The following is a 17,697-nucleotide window of genomic DNA, read 5'->3' on the forward strand; positions in this document are numbered from 1 at the left end:
TTGTCCAGATGCCTACAAAGAAAGTGCTTCTGCGGGACTGTTTGTGTGTAGTGACGGCATTTATTTCATTTCATGTGACAGATAACTTGGCTTCTGGATCGAGTAATGACTTGCTCACATCCCACTGGGGCAGGTTTCTGACCTGCTGGAGCAGTGATTTGGTCTGGGAGCGCTGGCTGGCTGGGCAGGGAGCGCTGGTGGCGGTGACAGGCTCCAGAGCCCCGTGTCCCCAGGCTGGGGTGGCTCCTGCCACTCCTCTGGGGGCTTCCTTGGGTGTTTCGGTCACATCAGAGCAGAGGGACATGGCACCTTCAGGCCTCACTAGTGACAGAGCCACCCAATTAATACTTAAATACCCGAAAGCCTCTCTGGTCTGTCGTGACTGCTAGTCTGTAATTGTGGGGTGTTTCACCAGATTTCAGGTGCATAGATTTTCATAGATTTTTTTTTTATTATCCTAAGCTTTGATTGTGAGACACAGTGATGAGCTCCAGAGGATTGCTGGATGGAGCTGAATGAACTCTGCTTTATTCTTCAGAATAGTAGTGCTTTTCATTCACTCACAAAGAAATGCTTGATTTCTGCTTGAGGTAATTTTTTTAAAAGATGGGGAAATCAAAGGATTGAATGCAACATTACATTGTGGCAATTTTATTTTAAGCAGATTTTCTGCCTTTTTTCCTTTTTTTTTTTTTTTTTTTTTTGCAATTTTATCGTGCAGCAGCCAAACTAATGAATATATAATTTTCTTTCCTTTCTGCTTGTCATGCCCTGCTAACATGGACATCTACAAAGGCTCAGGTTGGTGTTGCAATCTGTCTTCATCTTGTTGTTCTCATCTAGTAAAAAAGGGCTTTGATGTTTTCTTCATCAATCAGCTTTTTTGTCTCTTCCTCTCTTTAAAACTGGATCCAACATTATTATAACAAAACAGATTCATCCAGAGAGGTGCCACGTTTGTTTGTTACCCCTGAAATTTCAGCTGCAGCAAAATGTGCTGTTTCAGAAACAAGGGATATTGATTTATTTGTACCTACTTAAATTTTCTGTGCTTGCCTGGCTTTGTGACAGGGAGGCAGCAGCACCTACAAATCCTGAAATCTGCAAAAATGCACTGAAACTCTCACTAATGACTTTCTGCCTTGTTTGAAACCCTTGTATTTGACAACATAGTAAGATGGTATTTGTTAGTATCTTACCTGGATTCAATATTTTCTTGATAGGAATAAAACGTTACTAAAATCTAAAATAAAAAGCAGAGACACAGGAACTGACCATTTGTGATTGTATTTGCATAAGCCTCAATTTTTTTGGGTAACTCTGAGACTAAATTGTCCTGTCTGAGTATTTCAGGTAGAAATAGCTGCCCAATATGTGCAAGGTTATACTTTGTGCTATGTCCTGCTCCTCAGAGATTTTACTGACTGTAAAACCATGAGTAAAACCATGAGTAAAGCCAGGCAGGGAGGTCTGGGGCCAGGAGCTGCATATTTTTTTCCTTATTTACTCATGTTGAATGATGCCAACTTGGTATTTTAATGTCTGAGAAAGGGCACTCATGCTTTACCATGTTACAACTTGGTGTTTCTAGTGTCTGCACCAATCTCACAGAATATAAAACCACTTACCACTCGTAAATATGAATTAATAAACCTTACTGAGCAGCATGGTAGTTCTGTCAGAGTGAGATGTAATGACTAGGGTTCAACAGAGCTCGCCTCAATTAACTTTCTAAACAAGGCATTTTCCACTCATTGCTCTTAAGAATTTGAGATAAACCAGTGTCTGACTTTGAATATTTAATTATCGATTAGAAGAAAGTAAGGGATTTACTAGGAGCATTTTGTAAAGTCCGGCAAAAAAATAGATGAAGCAAAAGCATCTAAAGGCCATGGTGAGGGAAAATGGAGCATCCAGATGTCTTTATAACAAGGATACCCTGCTGCTTTCCTAATTTCTCCTCTTTTCCTCATTTTGCAGCCAGAATTTTACAGTGCTGCTTTTTTTTTTGATGGCTTCATCCTGAAATGTCTTTATCTGAACTTTCCAGGATCTGATTTTAAGATGAGATATCATCCAGTCAGTGAAAGAAACCGGGCATTTCCAGATTGAGTTCCCCACTCCCCGAGGGCTTCCTTGCCACCCTCTAGTAAATCACTCAACTCTTCATCCTCAGTTGTCTCATGTGTAAATTAGGATTAAAGTTGAGCAGTTTTGAGGATTGGGCTATAAACAGATAATCAAGAGGAGGGGGAACTTCAGAGGCTTGACGAGTCTTTTCACTCTTTCCAGAGAAAATAATTTTTCAGCAGTTTTTGAAATAGGGCAATAAGGGTGAGGGGTCTGTTTGTGCAGGGGCTTCCATACTGTCCACGGGACAGATCCTGGGAACTGGTGCAACTCTTGTGTCTGCACTCTTGTAATTACTGCCCTGGCTCTGAACTTAGAATAAAACTGATCCCATCCTTTTGCTGGATACAAAGTTTTAGACAGTTTCAGTTTTTTTTCGTTTAACACCAGTGAAGGCTTTTCAGAATCTAAGCAAAACTCTAATTGATTTTCTTTTCTCCACACCACAGAAGAGGTAAGAAATGCTAACTCCTTTGATTTGGGTGTAAATAAAAACTAAAACTGCTGGATTTATTTCACAAGTATTTGTGCTGCATCTGCTACAGGCATATAAAGTTCAGGAACTCCGATAATTTAGAAGTCTGACCACAGATCAGTTCAAACTTTTGTGCTCTAAGTCATTTTGAACAACTTTTTTTTTTTTTAAGTTTTGGTGGCAATTTACTGCAGCATCCAATTACCTAAAGACAAGTATTCTTCAGTGAAGCTGCTGCTTTGCAAAATCTAATTTGCTTAAAAATTAACCATTCAACCAGGTTTAATACTGGTGAGCGGGTAGTGTATGTCTGGCAATTGTGATAAATATATAAACTAGCATGAAATAAAATCAATTTTATTTTAAACAGAGCTATTTAATGTTGAAATTTTAATGAGATCATTTCTGTGATGTAGTGTTTGTTAATGTGCAAGTACTTGTCCTTCAGATATACAGTTAATTTAGTAAGGCTTTTAAGTGCGTGCTTAGATCTGCCAAAGCAAACACGCAGTTAAGTAATTAACAAAGCAAGTACTCAATTTTAATTTCAGTTTTAAAGAACTAAATAAAAGAAATTCATTGTTAGAAATTAGCTGGTTAGGATTAAACAGAACGTGAAAGCTGTATTGGAACATTATAAAAGTTATTTAGCTAATATATGGACATCTTTCAACCAAAGAAAATATTTGGATGAAGGAGATGGAGTCAACATAGAAGTCAAATCTGTACATTATTACAATGAATGGACATTTTCTTCAGATGTATTTCCCACCATATTGTGGATCCATTTTTGTCAGGCTGGTTGCAAGAGAAGTGCTGGCTGTCACCAGCTGGTGGCCATAAGCTCTAAGAAGAGGAGAACATCCCACTGTTACCTCCTCTTGCAGCCAGGATATACAGAGAACATACAAGTGGTTATGCAAGAAGTATTAAAAGGGAGGAAATTGCTGTCCAGTGTCACTAGAGTGGTTTTAACCCTTACCAGCAAGTGTCTTTGCAATGCAGAGCAAGTCAGCTCTCTTTCCTATGTGAAATCTTCTCTACCTTTACTTTACTCATGGTGATCTCCATAGTTTGAAAATGGGCTTTGAAAATTTCTTCGGTTGTGACTGTTTCAATGTATTAGGTCTAATGTAACCTTGATATAAGGGCAGCCATGTGAAATGAACTTATGTTAGCGATGAATTTAGCCCATTTGTATTAGAAATGAATAGCACAGAGGTAGTCCTCAGGGTCTCAGGCAACTGCTACAGTGATCAGTTTGGTTGTTCTAATATAATAAGCAGGTATTGACTTAGTTGGAGTGAACACCAAGATTTACTGTCATGAAAGCTAAAATATCGACTGAGGGAAAACCAGAGTCAATATTTACCTTGAGGGACAATAAATCTTGATGTTCACTGAAATATGAAGTCACTATGATTTTCAGAAGTGTTGAACCTCGCTCTAGTTTATCCTGCAGGTGCTTATCAAACAGGCTACCTGAAGTATAGGTATGAATTTCTTCTAATTAATCACATCAGTTGAGCAAGTGCATTTATTTCTAGAAGTCCTTTGCAAACCTCCATTTAAATAAGTAAGTTAGAGAACAATGTAAATCACACCAAAGCTCTTTGGTGGTTAGATGTTTGGATTTTTCATTAAAATGCAAGTATCAGCTATTAAAAGAGAAAATAAGTAGATTAATATCCGTATATCTTGTTGAAGTAACTGTCCACATCAATGATGCTTTAGCAAGGGCTCAGGAATTGCATTTGAGTGAATGGGAACTGAGTTCTTTTATTACAGTAAGCTTTAGCAGTCTGTCTCTTAAAAAGTAGTTTTTGTCCTTCCCTTTAATTTATTGAGAACTGTGCCCATCAACTTGATTTTGGATTCAGGTGTTAAAGCAGTGTTCCAGGTTAAATCTGACTACAAAGAGCGATACAGTGATCCTGTGAAAGGCAGCAGCAAAACTCCCCTTGGGTTCAGACAGGCATCGTTTCAGCCCTTAATTCATTGAGCCCAAAACCCAGTATATAAATATGAATAAAAATTGAGGAAAGCAGTTAATTTGCAAAAATGCCAGATGACTGTTTATTTTTTGAGGCAGTAAGGGATGAAGCCCTGGGTGCTGATCTCTGCAGCTCCTTGCAGGTCAGTTGTCTGCAGCTTCCAACATCTTTTTCCCTCCATGCAGAACAATGGGTTCCTGTGATTATTGCATGGAATTAATTTCTTCTTTGTCCTTCAGGACATGGATTGTGGCACTGCAGCTCCATCCGTGGGCAGGGGGCTCAGTGTGAAGTGGCTTGTAAATGCATTGTCATAGCAGGTTTGCATAAGCTTGGGGAAGGGTGAGCATTAAGCAGATTATTTTCAAAGGAACTGTTGTCTTTGTGCTTGGGAAGAGAAGTGTCATAACTCTAGAAAGGATTTCTCTATCTGCAGCAGAAGCAGTGGATGGCAAACTTGATGGGGCCAAGAGACCTAGACCATGTATAATTTGAAGGTTACAGCCAGAGATCCATGGGAGCACATTCCAACTCTCTCCAGGACTGTGTGCTTGGTGTTCCTGGGTTGGTGAGGAGTGAGGGAGTGAGGACACCCCATCCCATCCCATCCCATCCCATCCCATCCCATCCCATCCCATCCCATCCCATCCCATCCCATCCCATCCCATCCCATCCCATCCCATCCCATCCCATCCCATCCCATCCCATCCCATCCCATCCCATCCCAGGCTCTGTTCAGGGTTGCGACAGGGCTGCTTCCATGGACCCAGGAGGTGAGAAGTGAACCTAGGGTCCTCCATTTTGTGGGACTCACAGAACAGGATTGTTTAGTCAAAACCCTTTGAAAATGAAAAATCAAGGGCACATCTGTTTGACCTCCTTAAGCAGCACAGCTCCTAGCAAAAGCAGGAATGGAAGGCTTTAAGGTTTGTTGTAGGTTTATTTCCAGATTTAAAAAAAAAACAAAACAAAAAACAAAAAACAAGGAGGAATGGGAGGTGATTGAAAACAAATTACGGCAAGCTAGGAGAGAAAATGGGAGGAAAACATTCTCCTGTGGAGGAAAGGACCACATGCCACATCACTGTGGTTTTTAAATGCAAAGATGGAGTTACAAATTGTATTCACAGCTTCCTGAACTCATTCCCACAGAGTTCCACCTGTGGAAATCTTGCATCTCCTTGAGACTCCCACTTAAAAGCTTAATGGTATCCACGGGTGCCTGTTGTAACTTGTTCTGCAGAAATCTGTCCCTCCCGGTGATGCAGGTGGTTATTTACATCTCCCCAGTGTCCCAGAGGTGCCACCAGGGATGGCATTGCTCAGCACTGATGCAGGGCAGAGGGGAGAGCTTGTTCACAGGAGCAGTGTGCTGTGGTGTTAGCACAATAACCTAGGAAAACAGGTTATTTGTGACAATTATAATTCAGGATTTTTGGTGATGAGTGTAAGCTGGGGATCCTGACCAAAGAGGAAGTAGTGCACAGGTCAGCAGTAGATCACCGGGGAACTGAGGTACTGCAGGGACATGCTGCCAGTGCTGTGTGTCCTTCCTCTTCCTGCACAAAGCAGGATGTCTGTCTGTCTGTCTGTCTGTTGGAGGAGAAAGAGAGCTGATGGCACTTCACACGTAATTGAACTGGTGTGACACAATCAGACAGCAGGCTAGTAGTGCTCTATTAATGACTTCGTTATTGTGATTCTCCCAGTTCTTTAAAAAGCACGTTTGAAGTATCACTTCACACTATGTGTATTTGTGCCTATGGGATTTCTGTTTTGGCTCACAGGATTCCTTGGATAGATTTTAGTTCACGTGGCATCCCCATGCCTGCCCAACTCTGGTTTTCCTACACAGTTACTGCAGAAGGTACATGCCACAGGAGGTTTTGACCACTAAAACACGTTTATGGTGAATGCCTGATGTTAAGCCTTTGCTGCTATCCACAGGTGGGCTTTGCTGGTTAGGAGAGATCTGAGGTTTAACAGATGTTAGGGCTGAGCAATCAGAGGTCACTGAAATGAGATGAGATGAGATGAGATTCCAAAGCTTCCCTGGCTTCAGGCAGCAGGGAGAGTGCTGAGAACATGCAGGATTCACAGTGGTATAATCTAACCCTGAGGAAGGATTGTTTAATAGAGCAAGGGAAAGAATCTTAAATCCCCAAAGCTGCTGTTTGTGCTGGACTGCCCTGGCTGCCCCACTGTGCCTGTGGAGGGTGGGAGGCAGGGAGGCAGCACCTCCTGCCTGCTCCCAGCCTCAGCTTCCTCTCCAGAAGTCTAAACAGCAGGAACAGGCCACTTAGCTCTTAATAAAACTTACTTATTCAGTTTTACCATCCTTGACACTGCCCTGTGAGGCACCTTCTCCCTGGGCTGGCCCCTGGCAGCCAGTTTTGTCCAAGTTTGGCTCTTTGCTCATTCCCTCTGTGATGAGGAAAAAACTGATCATGCCTCAAGCACCTGTTTCCCTCGCTAATCGTCTCCTGTGGATGGCAGGGTGTTTTGTCAGGCAACATAGGCAGGCTGTAGTTTTTCCTTTCCCCTGTGGAGCAGGGAAACTAATAAATATTCCCTGACTATACATCCATCTCCTGGATGGATGTCTGTGGGGAGCACAAAGGTTTGGCAGTGCCTGAAGAGGGATTGCTGTTGTCCCTGGTGCGTGCAGGAATGTGGCTGCAGGAGTCAGTGGAGGTGACAGGATGGTGGCTTCAGCTGTGTGCCAGCATCCATGGCCTCCCTGCTGGCTGGTGCTGAGCCCAGGCTTGCTGGATGTTGCTTTTCTGTGCTCCCATGTACACCAGTTAATAATAACAAGCCTGGCTGCTCAGCTAATTAGCAGTGCTTGCTCAGTATGGGAGGCTTAGCTCTGCGTGCACTTTGTACAATGCACAGGCACTGGTGCCTTGGTGCACTGTGCCTTGGTGCACAGTCCACACAGAACCAGAGAGTGGCTACAGTTCAAGTGGATCTTAAAGATCATCTCGTTTTCAACTCCCCCATCATGGGCAGGGATCTTCTGCTAGTTCAGGTTGCTCAAAGCCACATCCAAGTTTGTAATTTGTGCTTAATAGCATGCAGGGGAAATGGGCTAATGGTATGACTGCCTTTTTGCCCTTCCCTTCCCTTCCCTTCCCTTCCCTTCCCTTCCCTTCCCTTCCCTTCCCTTCCCTTCCCTTCCCTTCCCTTCCCTTCCCTTCCCTTCCCTTCCCTTCCCTTCCCTTCCCTTCCCTTCCCTTCCCTTCCCTTCCCTTCCCTTCCCTTCCCTTCCCTTCCCTTCCCTTCCCTTCCCTTCCCTTCCCTTCCCTTCCCTTCCCTTCCCTTCCCTTCCCTTCCCTTCCCTTCCCTTCCCTTCCCTTCCCTTCCCTCTCTGTGATATGTGATGCTCTAACTAGTTCATATTTTCCTTGCCTTCACCAGTTGAGGCTTTGGTTTCCCTCTTTCCTGTCTTTTCGCCTTTATGTATTTTCTGCTTTTCATCATCTCTTACCCTTCCTCCTCTGCTAAACCTATGCACAATGTATAGGCAGACCCACAGTTAAATTAGTTTCTGACATTTTCTGTTTCGGAGGAATTTTTCTTGCAAGTTGTCTTCCTTCCATTTGAAATGAAGGTTGGTTCATTTCCTGATGGGACACCAGTTTTGTTTTCAGACTGGTATCTCAATTTTCTTGTCTTGCCACCTCCAAAATGTTACAAAGAGGGTTTCTTTATTCTTGTGGCCCCAACATACCTAGTCATAGACTGCCATTTTAAAATGAAGCTGTAAATTATTAAACATGTGGCTGAAACTTTTTGGAGAATATTTTAGAAAGAAGGCTGTTGGTTTATAGTTGTTCTAATGGTGAGAATCAAATGGCTCCACAGAAGCAAGGCTGAAGAAGTTTTTGGTGTGTAGAAGAAGAAATTTTAGGTGTGTTGTATTTTTCCAGGGCAGCACATTATGCTTCATGCAAAGCAACAGGGAATACTGTATCTTCAAATCAGCTTCTGCAGAAAAACCAGATTCAAAATAAATAACTTTTATTCATCACTGTAATAGAACTGTTGATGCATTCATTTATTTAAACCTAAAAATCTGCTGAAGTGCTATATCTCAGTGTGCTGCTTTTAACAACCTGAATATCTGGCACCTTTTATCAAGCTTTTGGCTGTATTTTTCTCTCTGTGTAGATACCATAGTTCAGGTGAAAACACTGTCATGTTTGATTAGGAGATATGTTAGAGATAAGTCACTTGCAGGCAAAAAAGCGTTTACCATTTTTGTGTATAAAAATGAAATTTGTAGGATGCATGAAATTTCATTCTTTTATTGGTAAATGGCTTATAAGAATATGTTAGAAGCAAAGGTAAATGAGTGGTGTTTTTAAGTTTGTACCTTCTGAAACACAAAAAGATGTGGTACATACGATCTTGGTGAATGACATGTGATAAATTATACTGAGAGCAGGCAGAGGAAATGAAATTGTAATGGAGTTCCTCTTCTGGCTGCAGGAAATAGCTGTTATTTATCCTGCTTCCGAAGATGCTGCATGCATACATCATATGATGCTGTTCATTATATACTTAAAAATCCCCTGGCAAGTCAATAATGAATAAATGAAGTTAAAGCCATTACACCAGCTTTAGCATGAGCAGTGTAAGCCAGGGTATTTTTCAGCGTGCCTTTTTGAGGGTTTGGCTGAGGTGTTTCTGCAGACATGCTAACCTGGACAGTTCAACTAGAGAGTTTGGTTCTTTCTTCTGTCAGGTGCACGAGGCAGTCCCATGCTACAGCGAGTGCAATCAGTATTCCTGGGAAGTAGGACCATGGTCTCCGTGCAAAATCAACAGCGAACAAAATTCCCTCCACTGTGGAGAAGGAATACAAACGAGGAAAGTCAGGTGCGTGAAGATAAAAGCTCAGGTATTCCAGATCTAAAAGAGCTGATGTGTTCTTGCATAAAGCTGCAATATCTGGCCATCTGATATTGGCCAGATATCAGTGAGTGTTTTGATGAGTCCAGTGTATTTCAAATGAAAAGAAACATATGTTTATGTGCCATGGTTTACAGGAAAAACATTTCAGAGTTGCAGCCTTGTTTTTTTCAGGAACATGGCATGCTATTTAAATTAGTATTCTTCAACCTAAATGCCGTGTATACATAAAGCTCCCTGAGGTGCAAAGCCTCCATATTTTGATTTGCTAACATTTTCCCCAAGTAATAGCACTGCACGCACCAGAGTGGCATTCATTATTACTGAATATTCATTCCCCAGGCATGGGGAATGCTGAGTTATTTCCAAATGTTCAGATGTTACTAGCAGGAGCATTAAGATTTGTTCTCACTGGTTGTCACTTTCTGTTTGCTCCTTTGTCAGCTGATCACAGTTAAAATCTGTCTGTATGAAGTAACAAAAGCATGTTGTGCACATAGCTGATTTCCATTTGCATTAACATATTAATTCTACTTTTTGACCAGCCATGCTGCTTGTAGCTATTGTCATATCTCTGTCCTACATGGGGTTGAGAAAACTTGTTGATATCCATCGTGTCTGTGATACTCCAATTAAAATGTGTGTTTTTTGTGTAGGTGTGTGAGCACAGCTGAGGACCACAGCATGGAGACTGTGCCCAACGCTCAGTGTAACCAGGCTGAAGTCCCAGAGACAGTGCAGAAGTGTAGCTTGTACTGTCCCAGTGAGTGTGCAGTGTCTGACTGGGGACAGTGGAGCCCATGTCCACAGGTAGGCTCTCCTGCCCGTGCCCCTGGCAGTGCTCCTCACACGGCAGTCTTTGCTTGTCCTTCAACTGCTTCATGGCCTAGTTATTTTCTAGGAAAGTAAATTATTTTCTGAGGGATGTCAGGCATAATGGATCCTGCCAGGATGGTTGAATCTGGAGATATTTATGTCTCTACAGAGACAAAGCCATAGAAAGTTGGTTAGTGAAACACATAGTTGTTACTGTGACAGTTGATTCAACACATCCTTCCCTTTGGTCTGCTATGAGAGAGAGCCCACACAACCAGGGTGGGTGAAGGGACAGTATTCCAGCTGCAGTAAGGGCTGAATGCCTTAGGAAATGTTTGCAGGGGAGACCTCTGTCAGTGGTGCATGACTGCCATAACAACGTACTGGTAAGCCCTGGGGGTAACACTGCTCTGAACAGGTCTTAGTCCTGAGGGAGTGACAGCTCTCCCCTCCCAACACACACTTTTTCTGTCCAGTGTCTCCTCTTCCTCAAACCCCTGGGGGAAGATTTGAGGCAACAAAAAAGATTTGAGCAGCAGAAGGGTATGACAGCAAGGTGCCTGAACAATTTGTCATGCCATAAAATACTCAAAACTTTGTGAATTATGCAAGGATTCAAGCCACTGCGAAGTGGTCTGTGTTTTCCTAAGTGTGCAAGATGGAAAGAAGTTGCAAATTTTGTATTACGAAAAACCTCTGGCCTCAAACCACATGATTTCAGACCTATTGTTTCTCCCTGATCAGTGCTGAAATAGGTGCCAGGTTTCATCTCAGAGGGGCTTTTTAATAGACTTGCTTGATGTATTTAAGTGACAAACACATATTCATTGCCCCCGTGTTAACAGGGCCATTACTGAAAGTTGAGTGCTTATTGGACAGGTATTTATACTAGTGCTGACACAGGTAATTTCCTTCCATAATATTTTGTGTAGCGTATCAATATACTCGGTAAGAACATGTCAAATAAAATCTTGTGTTTCATTTCCTGTGTTCGCCTCCTCCTGAGCAGCATGGCTTTGATGAAGTATAACACTCTTGCAACCCATACAAATGCTTGGATACCTTTCAGAGTCCCACTGTGGTTGGACTGTTTCTTTGCCATTGACGTTTTCACATGCAGTGAATTGATGCAGAGATCCTTGAGGCCATTGGGCATTTCTCAGATGCCTTGGTGGCAGTCAGCTGGTTATGAAGGACTGCTTGAAGCTTTAAGCACCCTCATATCCTTAAGACACACAGGCTTTTTGCCTGAAGGCTCTTTTTTTAATTTTTTTTTTTGGCAATAGCAAAGCTTCTGTAGCCCAGAGAAGCAGGAAAGGGAAACCCAGAGCTTGTGGGCTGCACTCCATCAGGCAGCACATCTCTTGGCAGGTGCAGGGCCACATGCCACAGTCCCTGTGTCTCCTTGTACATCCCTTTGCCACAGTGGATGTTAATTCATAAATGTGAGGGCATCTGCATGCCAATGCAATTAACTGAACAATATGTTTTCACAAGCTGTTCTGCAATGCTTTGTTGTGAAACTGAGATGACTGTGTGCCGATGGAGCATGTGTTTCAATAGTTCTGACCAGATACAAGGCAATAAACAGCTTGAAGTTTTATGGCCAGATAAAACCCTCCCTTTGATGAGTTTACGGCAGTGCTGTCTCCCTTTTACAGCTACTCTGACTGTTTGTGTTGGGTTTTGACAGAAAACCACACAGCTCAGTCCCTCCCAGGCTGCACATGCTCCACATCTCCAAGGCAAGTGCTGGGCTTGCTATTAGTGCAGAATGACTGTGCTGTGTCCCTGGTGTATCTTTGGTGTGTGTGTGAGGCAGGGATTGAGGGAATCTTGGTGGCTGGAGTGAGGCACTGCCAGCACCAGGGTGATTAATGAACCTTCCATCTCCTGAGCCACTAGGAAATGTGGTCACTTAGGACAGCTACAAGTCGATGGACTAAAAAATTTAAAAAATTTTGAAACATCATATCACATTGCAATGAAAAAGCAGAACTGTGCATCCTGGCTGCTCTATTTCAAGCACATTTACATTTCATACTACAATAGTTGGCAGTCTTTTAGTCATAGCACTCTCATGAGGCAGCTGCCAAAGGCCATTCCAGGAAGTCTTCCTGTAGCTCTGGTCATGTTTGGCTTGCTGGAGATAAAGAGGATTTATGAAACTTGACAAATTCTATTCTGTAAGAAATGAACAATCACAATTTCAGCCTCATCTTTTCCTGAGGAGCTTTTTGATTTGAGATATTTACCTAAGATTTTGGTCAGGTGAGAATTCTTTCCCAGTCGCTTTGGTGTTCTGCTCATGTTTTACAGTGTTGATAATAAATCCATCCTGATAGCGGAATAACTAACTCTTATCAGCTGAATATAAAAAGGCCTTTTAGATTATCCATTGTACCTTTTGTCAATATGTCATTGTACCCTGGATACTTTCTAGGGTATTACTTGGTTTTATCTTGTAGAAATATTCTTCCCATGTGAATTTTCCACTTTCAGGATGGTAAATGATCTTGAATCGTGTTGAAATCAATGAGTCATAAAGGTGGTGACTGCTTTGTCAATGGAAAGTATTTTCTTCAATACTTTTTTCTGCTAAAACATTGTATTTGTTCTACCTTTTTTGGCTCAATTTCCCTTTGCTTTTGAATACTTTTGTGGTCTTTTATAATTTCAGATGCTCCCAAAATTCTTTTATGTGTGTTTTTCAACTGAAGTACATATTTTGCATCTTGATTATGGTGCTATTTAACACTGCTACACAAAGGTAAATTTTAATATTTCATCTAATGGTCAGAAATTAAGCTGTCAGAAATATAATGCCTCAAGGTTGCTTTGAGGTTTTGTCTCCATACTGGATTCAAGAAACGCATGGTTACTGATTCAAATCTTCCCTATTATTCTCACTTTTCCTATTGAGAGAAGTAAATTCAAAATTGTTTTCCCTGTGGTTGGAGACTATTTCTTGGCTTATAATGTTCTGTTCTTTGTCACTAAGTAACATCCAAGTAACTTAAATATCAAGCTTTAAAGCCATTTAAAATAGCAGTTTGAAGGTTGCTAGTTAAAACAAAACAAAAAAAAAATCAAACCAACAAAAACCCACAAGGAAATTAGGTTGACTTGCATTTTGCTTAAGAGATTTCATATTTGTTCCAGGGACAATAGCCTGTTCAGTCAGACATCATCACTTGATTGCTCATAGACCCAGCTAAACAATCTGGGAACTGAAATCCTGTCATCTCTGTTACATAGTCAGCGATGAAATAACACACACTTCCTGCGGCACCTCAACTTTGTATTCATCTAACTTGGAAATGTAATTAATTGACTTCAATTGAATTCATCAAAGCATTCTTAAAAAGAGTTAATATGCGAGTGGTGCTACAAGTCCCTGAAATAATTACCTCAAATCTATTTCGTTAGCTCTCTGTTGATGGATGGCTGTCGCAGCCCCATTGTGGATTGGAGTGGCCTCCTTGCTCGCCTCAGCTGTTGGCATTTCTAGCAGCTAATTCCAAGAGGTCTGAAATTAGTTAATTATAGGAGGTTGCGTGTGTAGTGAGTGAGAGCAGCTGTCTCCATTTCAGCGAGCATTTTCCTCATGGATCAATGGCGATGTGCCGCGCTCAGGACTTGCGACAATTGAGTTATTATTCCCTGGAATCTGCGGGGGGAGTGTGGTACCCACAACTGACCGGATTAAAAGTGTCACCAAGCGATGCAGCGAGCTCTCAGGTCTGCAGTGACTGCAAGCTGGAGTTGTTACAGTTTGGAAATCCCAACTGGAAGAGAAACAGTGGGCTCCTGTAGATGCTGGGAGTCACTGTGTGGATTACGAGAATCTTCATCACAACTGCTACCTGAACACAGAATGGGCAGGGTTGGAAGGGACTGCTGGAGGTCATCTAGTCCTGTCTTTTCAAGCAGGATTCCCCAGAGCACATTCCTCAGAATTGTGTCCTCAGGCACCTTTTGGATATCTCCAGAAGAAACTCCCCAACCTCTCTGGGTTTGGCACGTAAGTTTGGCAGAGGACCTGCAGTGTGAAGGCTGTACTGAAGAGTGAGACTTGCACAGAGTTGTCTTTCTAGCCCAAGAGATAATTTATTCAAATCAAGCATGAGAATTTATGCTTGTCAAGGCTTTTTGGAAGAGTATGCACTGCTCCTTATGCATAGCTGTGACTTGGATGTTTTTGTATGGCTTTGTCCAAAAAAGTGGGTAACTGCTGTATTTTTTTTAGATTTGTTGTTTTATTTTTATTAATCTTCGTTAACAATCACTTTTTAAAAAGTAATGGTTCTGTGTGGAGGCAGGCAAGGTTTCAGAACCTGGATGCATCTGAAAAAGAAAATTTATGCAAATGCATTTTCATTTCAAAAGACTGTTCGTGTTATTGTAAATGGCTTGTTAAATTGTTACAAAACATCCACACTGGCATGCACAATAAAACGGTTCATTGCTCTGTTAAAAATAGTCAAATACAGTTGCTGCTTTTGCATTTACCTTATTTTGAGGTTGTATGTTTCCTTATGAATAGCCAGTTGAGAATAATGCAGCCAGCTATTTATAGTGCAGGATGCATTATACAAGCTGCTTGATAAATTAAACAGCTTAAAGGGCCCTGTAATGGGTTACAGCCCCTGTGCTGTGCAATTATGATGCATATGAAAGCCTGGATCAATGGACAGCTCTTAAATTCCATCACAAACAGAGTCTAATAGTGTATATTAATGTGTGATATGTTAACAGCTCTTACACTGGAACTTAGCTTCATAACCTTGCAGCTTTATTTAATTTAATACCCTTCTCTTCCAGAACAAACTTCTGTGCTTTGTCAGTTCTGTGATTGTCGGAAGCAAAGGCTGGGTGCATCCTTTGTGAATGTTTTTGTCCCTCACTTTTTATGTTAGCTTTAAGTAGTGACAAGTGGTCATGGTGAAAAATAGCTTTGGCTAAAAGAAATATTTAAAAATGCAGTAGTCAATAGTGCTAGGAATTCCCCCATAGAATCAAGATGATGGCTGTTACAATTTCTAAATGGTCCTTTGAGAAAAACTTTGATTTATTCCTGCCTTAACATTTTATGGACCTCTCATTGCTTCAGAATATTTTGTTTGTGTAGTGGTTTATATAATCTGGCCTGTAGATCCATGGCTTTAGCTCAACTTTTTTATACCATATGGGAAAGAATAATGGAAATTGTGAGTTTTAATACTATGAAGTAGGCTGCAACAGTACAGTTATACCCATAATGAAACCTTCTGTGTCTGTGTATGACATCCTACTGCTGTAGGCTGTTGATTTGCTGCCTGAGGTGGCACCCCATTATTATTTCTGTCCAGAAATTAATTCTGTTCCTATCACCAGTTCCAAAGAATGCATATGTCAGAATTACACACCCCATTGCTTACAGTCATCAACAAGAAATCTGAAATAGTCTGGAAAACCTAACAGCCAAACTGATTTGCACCTGATCTTGAAGGTACATGGAGTTCTCCAGGCCTCTGACCTTCTACTTCTGTGCACCACAGCTGCCTCCATTTCTTAGGACTTGTTTCCTCTCCTATTATTTATGGCCAGTGGGCACCATAATCATTGTCCTTCTTTGATCCATAAATCTTTATTTCTAGTCTGAGTGGTGTCAGAAGTGGGTTTCAGTTTCCCAGAATAGGGAACATTTGCTCTAACACCCATTTTTATCCCATGGTTACATTCCAAATTCTCCTGGCTATGGAAACCAGTTAGGGTTATAACCACAGGCACAAAAATAAGTATCATGAACATAAAGAGTTGATCTCAGAAATACAAGTCAAACTTCTACTTCTGAACGTATCTGCTGGAGGCACCTGCCTTTCCTTATGCTTCCACTGTGGAAATGTTGGCTGATGCTGAGCACAAACCAGTTGCAATAGCCTTACAGGAGGTAATGGCTGATTTAATGTAAAAAATAATTAGAAAAGCTTCATCTGTCATCAGTGAAAGCACTAGTTACTAATAGAGGAGTAGAAAGTAAAATAATGTCTTTGGAAGTGTAGCATCCACTCAGTGGGAAGAGAAGAGTTGTAAATGAAGATATTCAGTAAAATATTGTTGAATCACAGTGGGCTTTATTTATTTAAAACCCCAGAAACTGTAGATTGATATATGCTTGTGATTAGAAACCTGGATCCCTAGGGCAGATCCAGTGTTGACCCATGTACCTGAATGGCACATTCAGTGTTTTGTATGGAAGATTACTTGAGCAGTCAAATTCGTTTTGTCATTTCCTTCATTAGTGAGAATATTCAGAATCAACCTGTTTTCTTGCTCAAATCTTAATTAATCCCATGGTAATTTCTCACTATAGGTACTCCAAAAATATTTCTTTCTTTTGCTGCCTTTTCTCTAAATTGCTGATGGCCATTTCTGTCCTGCCTCCTAAACCTGTGATTTGCCATTGATGGTAGTTGGATTTGATCTCAGTATTTTCTAAGGTCCACATTCAGGACTGCACATACCCTGTTGCCATTGCTTGTTAGTACCCTCAGCATCTCCCCACTGGAAACCATCCCTCTTCTTTACTTTCACTGTTCACATCCCCTAATGACACCAAGTCTGTCAATCCATTCCCCAACTTTTGCCATGTCATAAATATTTCTTTTCCAGCCTGGGTTTTTGGAGGAGTCCTGAAGGAGTTGTGCACCCAAGCCCAGTGAGATTTCAGGGTAGCTGGATACTCAGCTCCCTCTTCCTCTTTGAAAATTCCAGCTTTCATCTTTTTCTTTGCTAGTCATTCCCTCCTGCTGCTTACTCAGTTCCATATATATTTGGCTCAGTTTTTTACGTGGTTAACTTGAAAGAGTGAGGGCAGAAAATCAATTATAAAACTAAATTGACTTCTCAATTGACGTTAAGAGAAATTCAACAAATAATATTACAGGATATTAGTTACAGTTTGCTGACTTTGAATTTTTGCATGTTTCCCATGTCATCAGCTTGATTAAATGGATGTTTTTTTCCTACAGAGATCCCTTATTATTCAAAGCTAGTAAAAGTGGGGGGCTTATTGCCTCGAATCTGGTTTCTGAGCACCACAGCTCATCGGCACAGTGAGAATTCTGGCTTCACAGCATCAGTAAACCAGTTGTTTGTTTGGATCCTGGCAAACACTAGATAGGTTTTGACCTGTTAGACTGGTCTGCTGCCTACCAGGAGGATATCTGAGATGGAAAATGGTCCTGCCTGCCAGGAAAACTCTGGGGCTCTGTGACAGCACTGGGATGCAGCAATGTTCTATAATCGAGCACAACAGGGGCCATGTTAGACAGGGGCAAAATGCTATTTTATTAAAAGAATTTACTTATCTACAAATGAGGC

At 41.4% G+C, this 17,697-nt stretch overlaps 1 protein-coding gene across 1 annotated transcript in view; it reads left to right on the forward strand.

The window, feature by feature from the left end:
• THSD7B (thrombospondin type 1 domain containing 7B) overlaps nt 1–17,697 on the forward strand; it is a 241,494-nt gene that overhangs the window by 199,800 nt on the left and 23,997 nt on the right. Inside the window, exons 15-16 of the mRNA XM_062498438.1 lie at nt 9,350–9,483; nt 10,173–10,326. Of these exons, the coding sequence (XP_062354422.1) occupies nt 9,350–9,483; nt 10,173–10,326 (288 nt within the window). The remainder of the gene's footprint in view (nt 1–9,349; nt 9,484–10,172; nt 10,327–17,697) is intronic.

The sequence above is a fragment of the Cinclus cinclus genome, chromosome 9 (assembly GCF_963662255.1).
Source record: "Cinclus cinclus chromosome 9, bCinCin1.1, whole genome shotgun sequence".
In the NCBI taxonomy this organism is placed as follows: domain Eukaryota; kingdom Metazoa; phylum Chordata; class Aves; order Passeriformes; family Cinclidae; genus Cinclus; species Cinclus cinclus.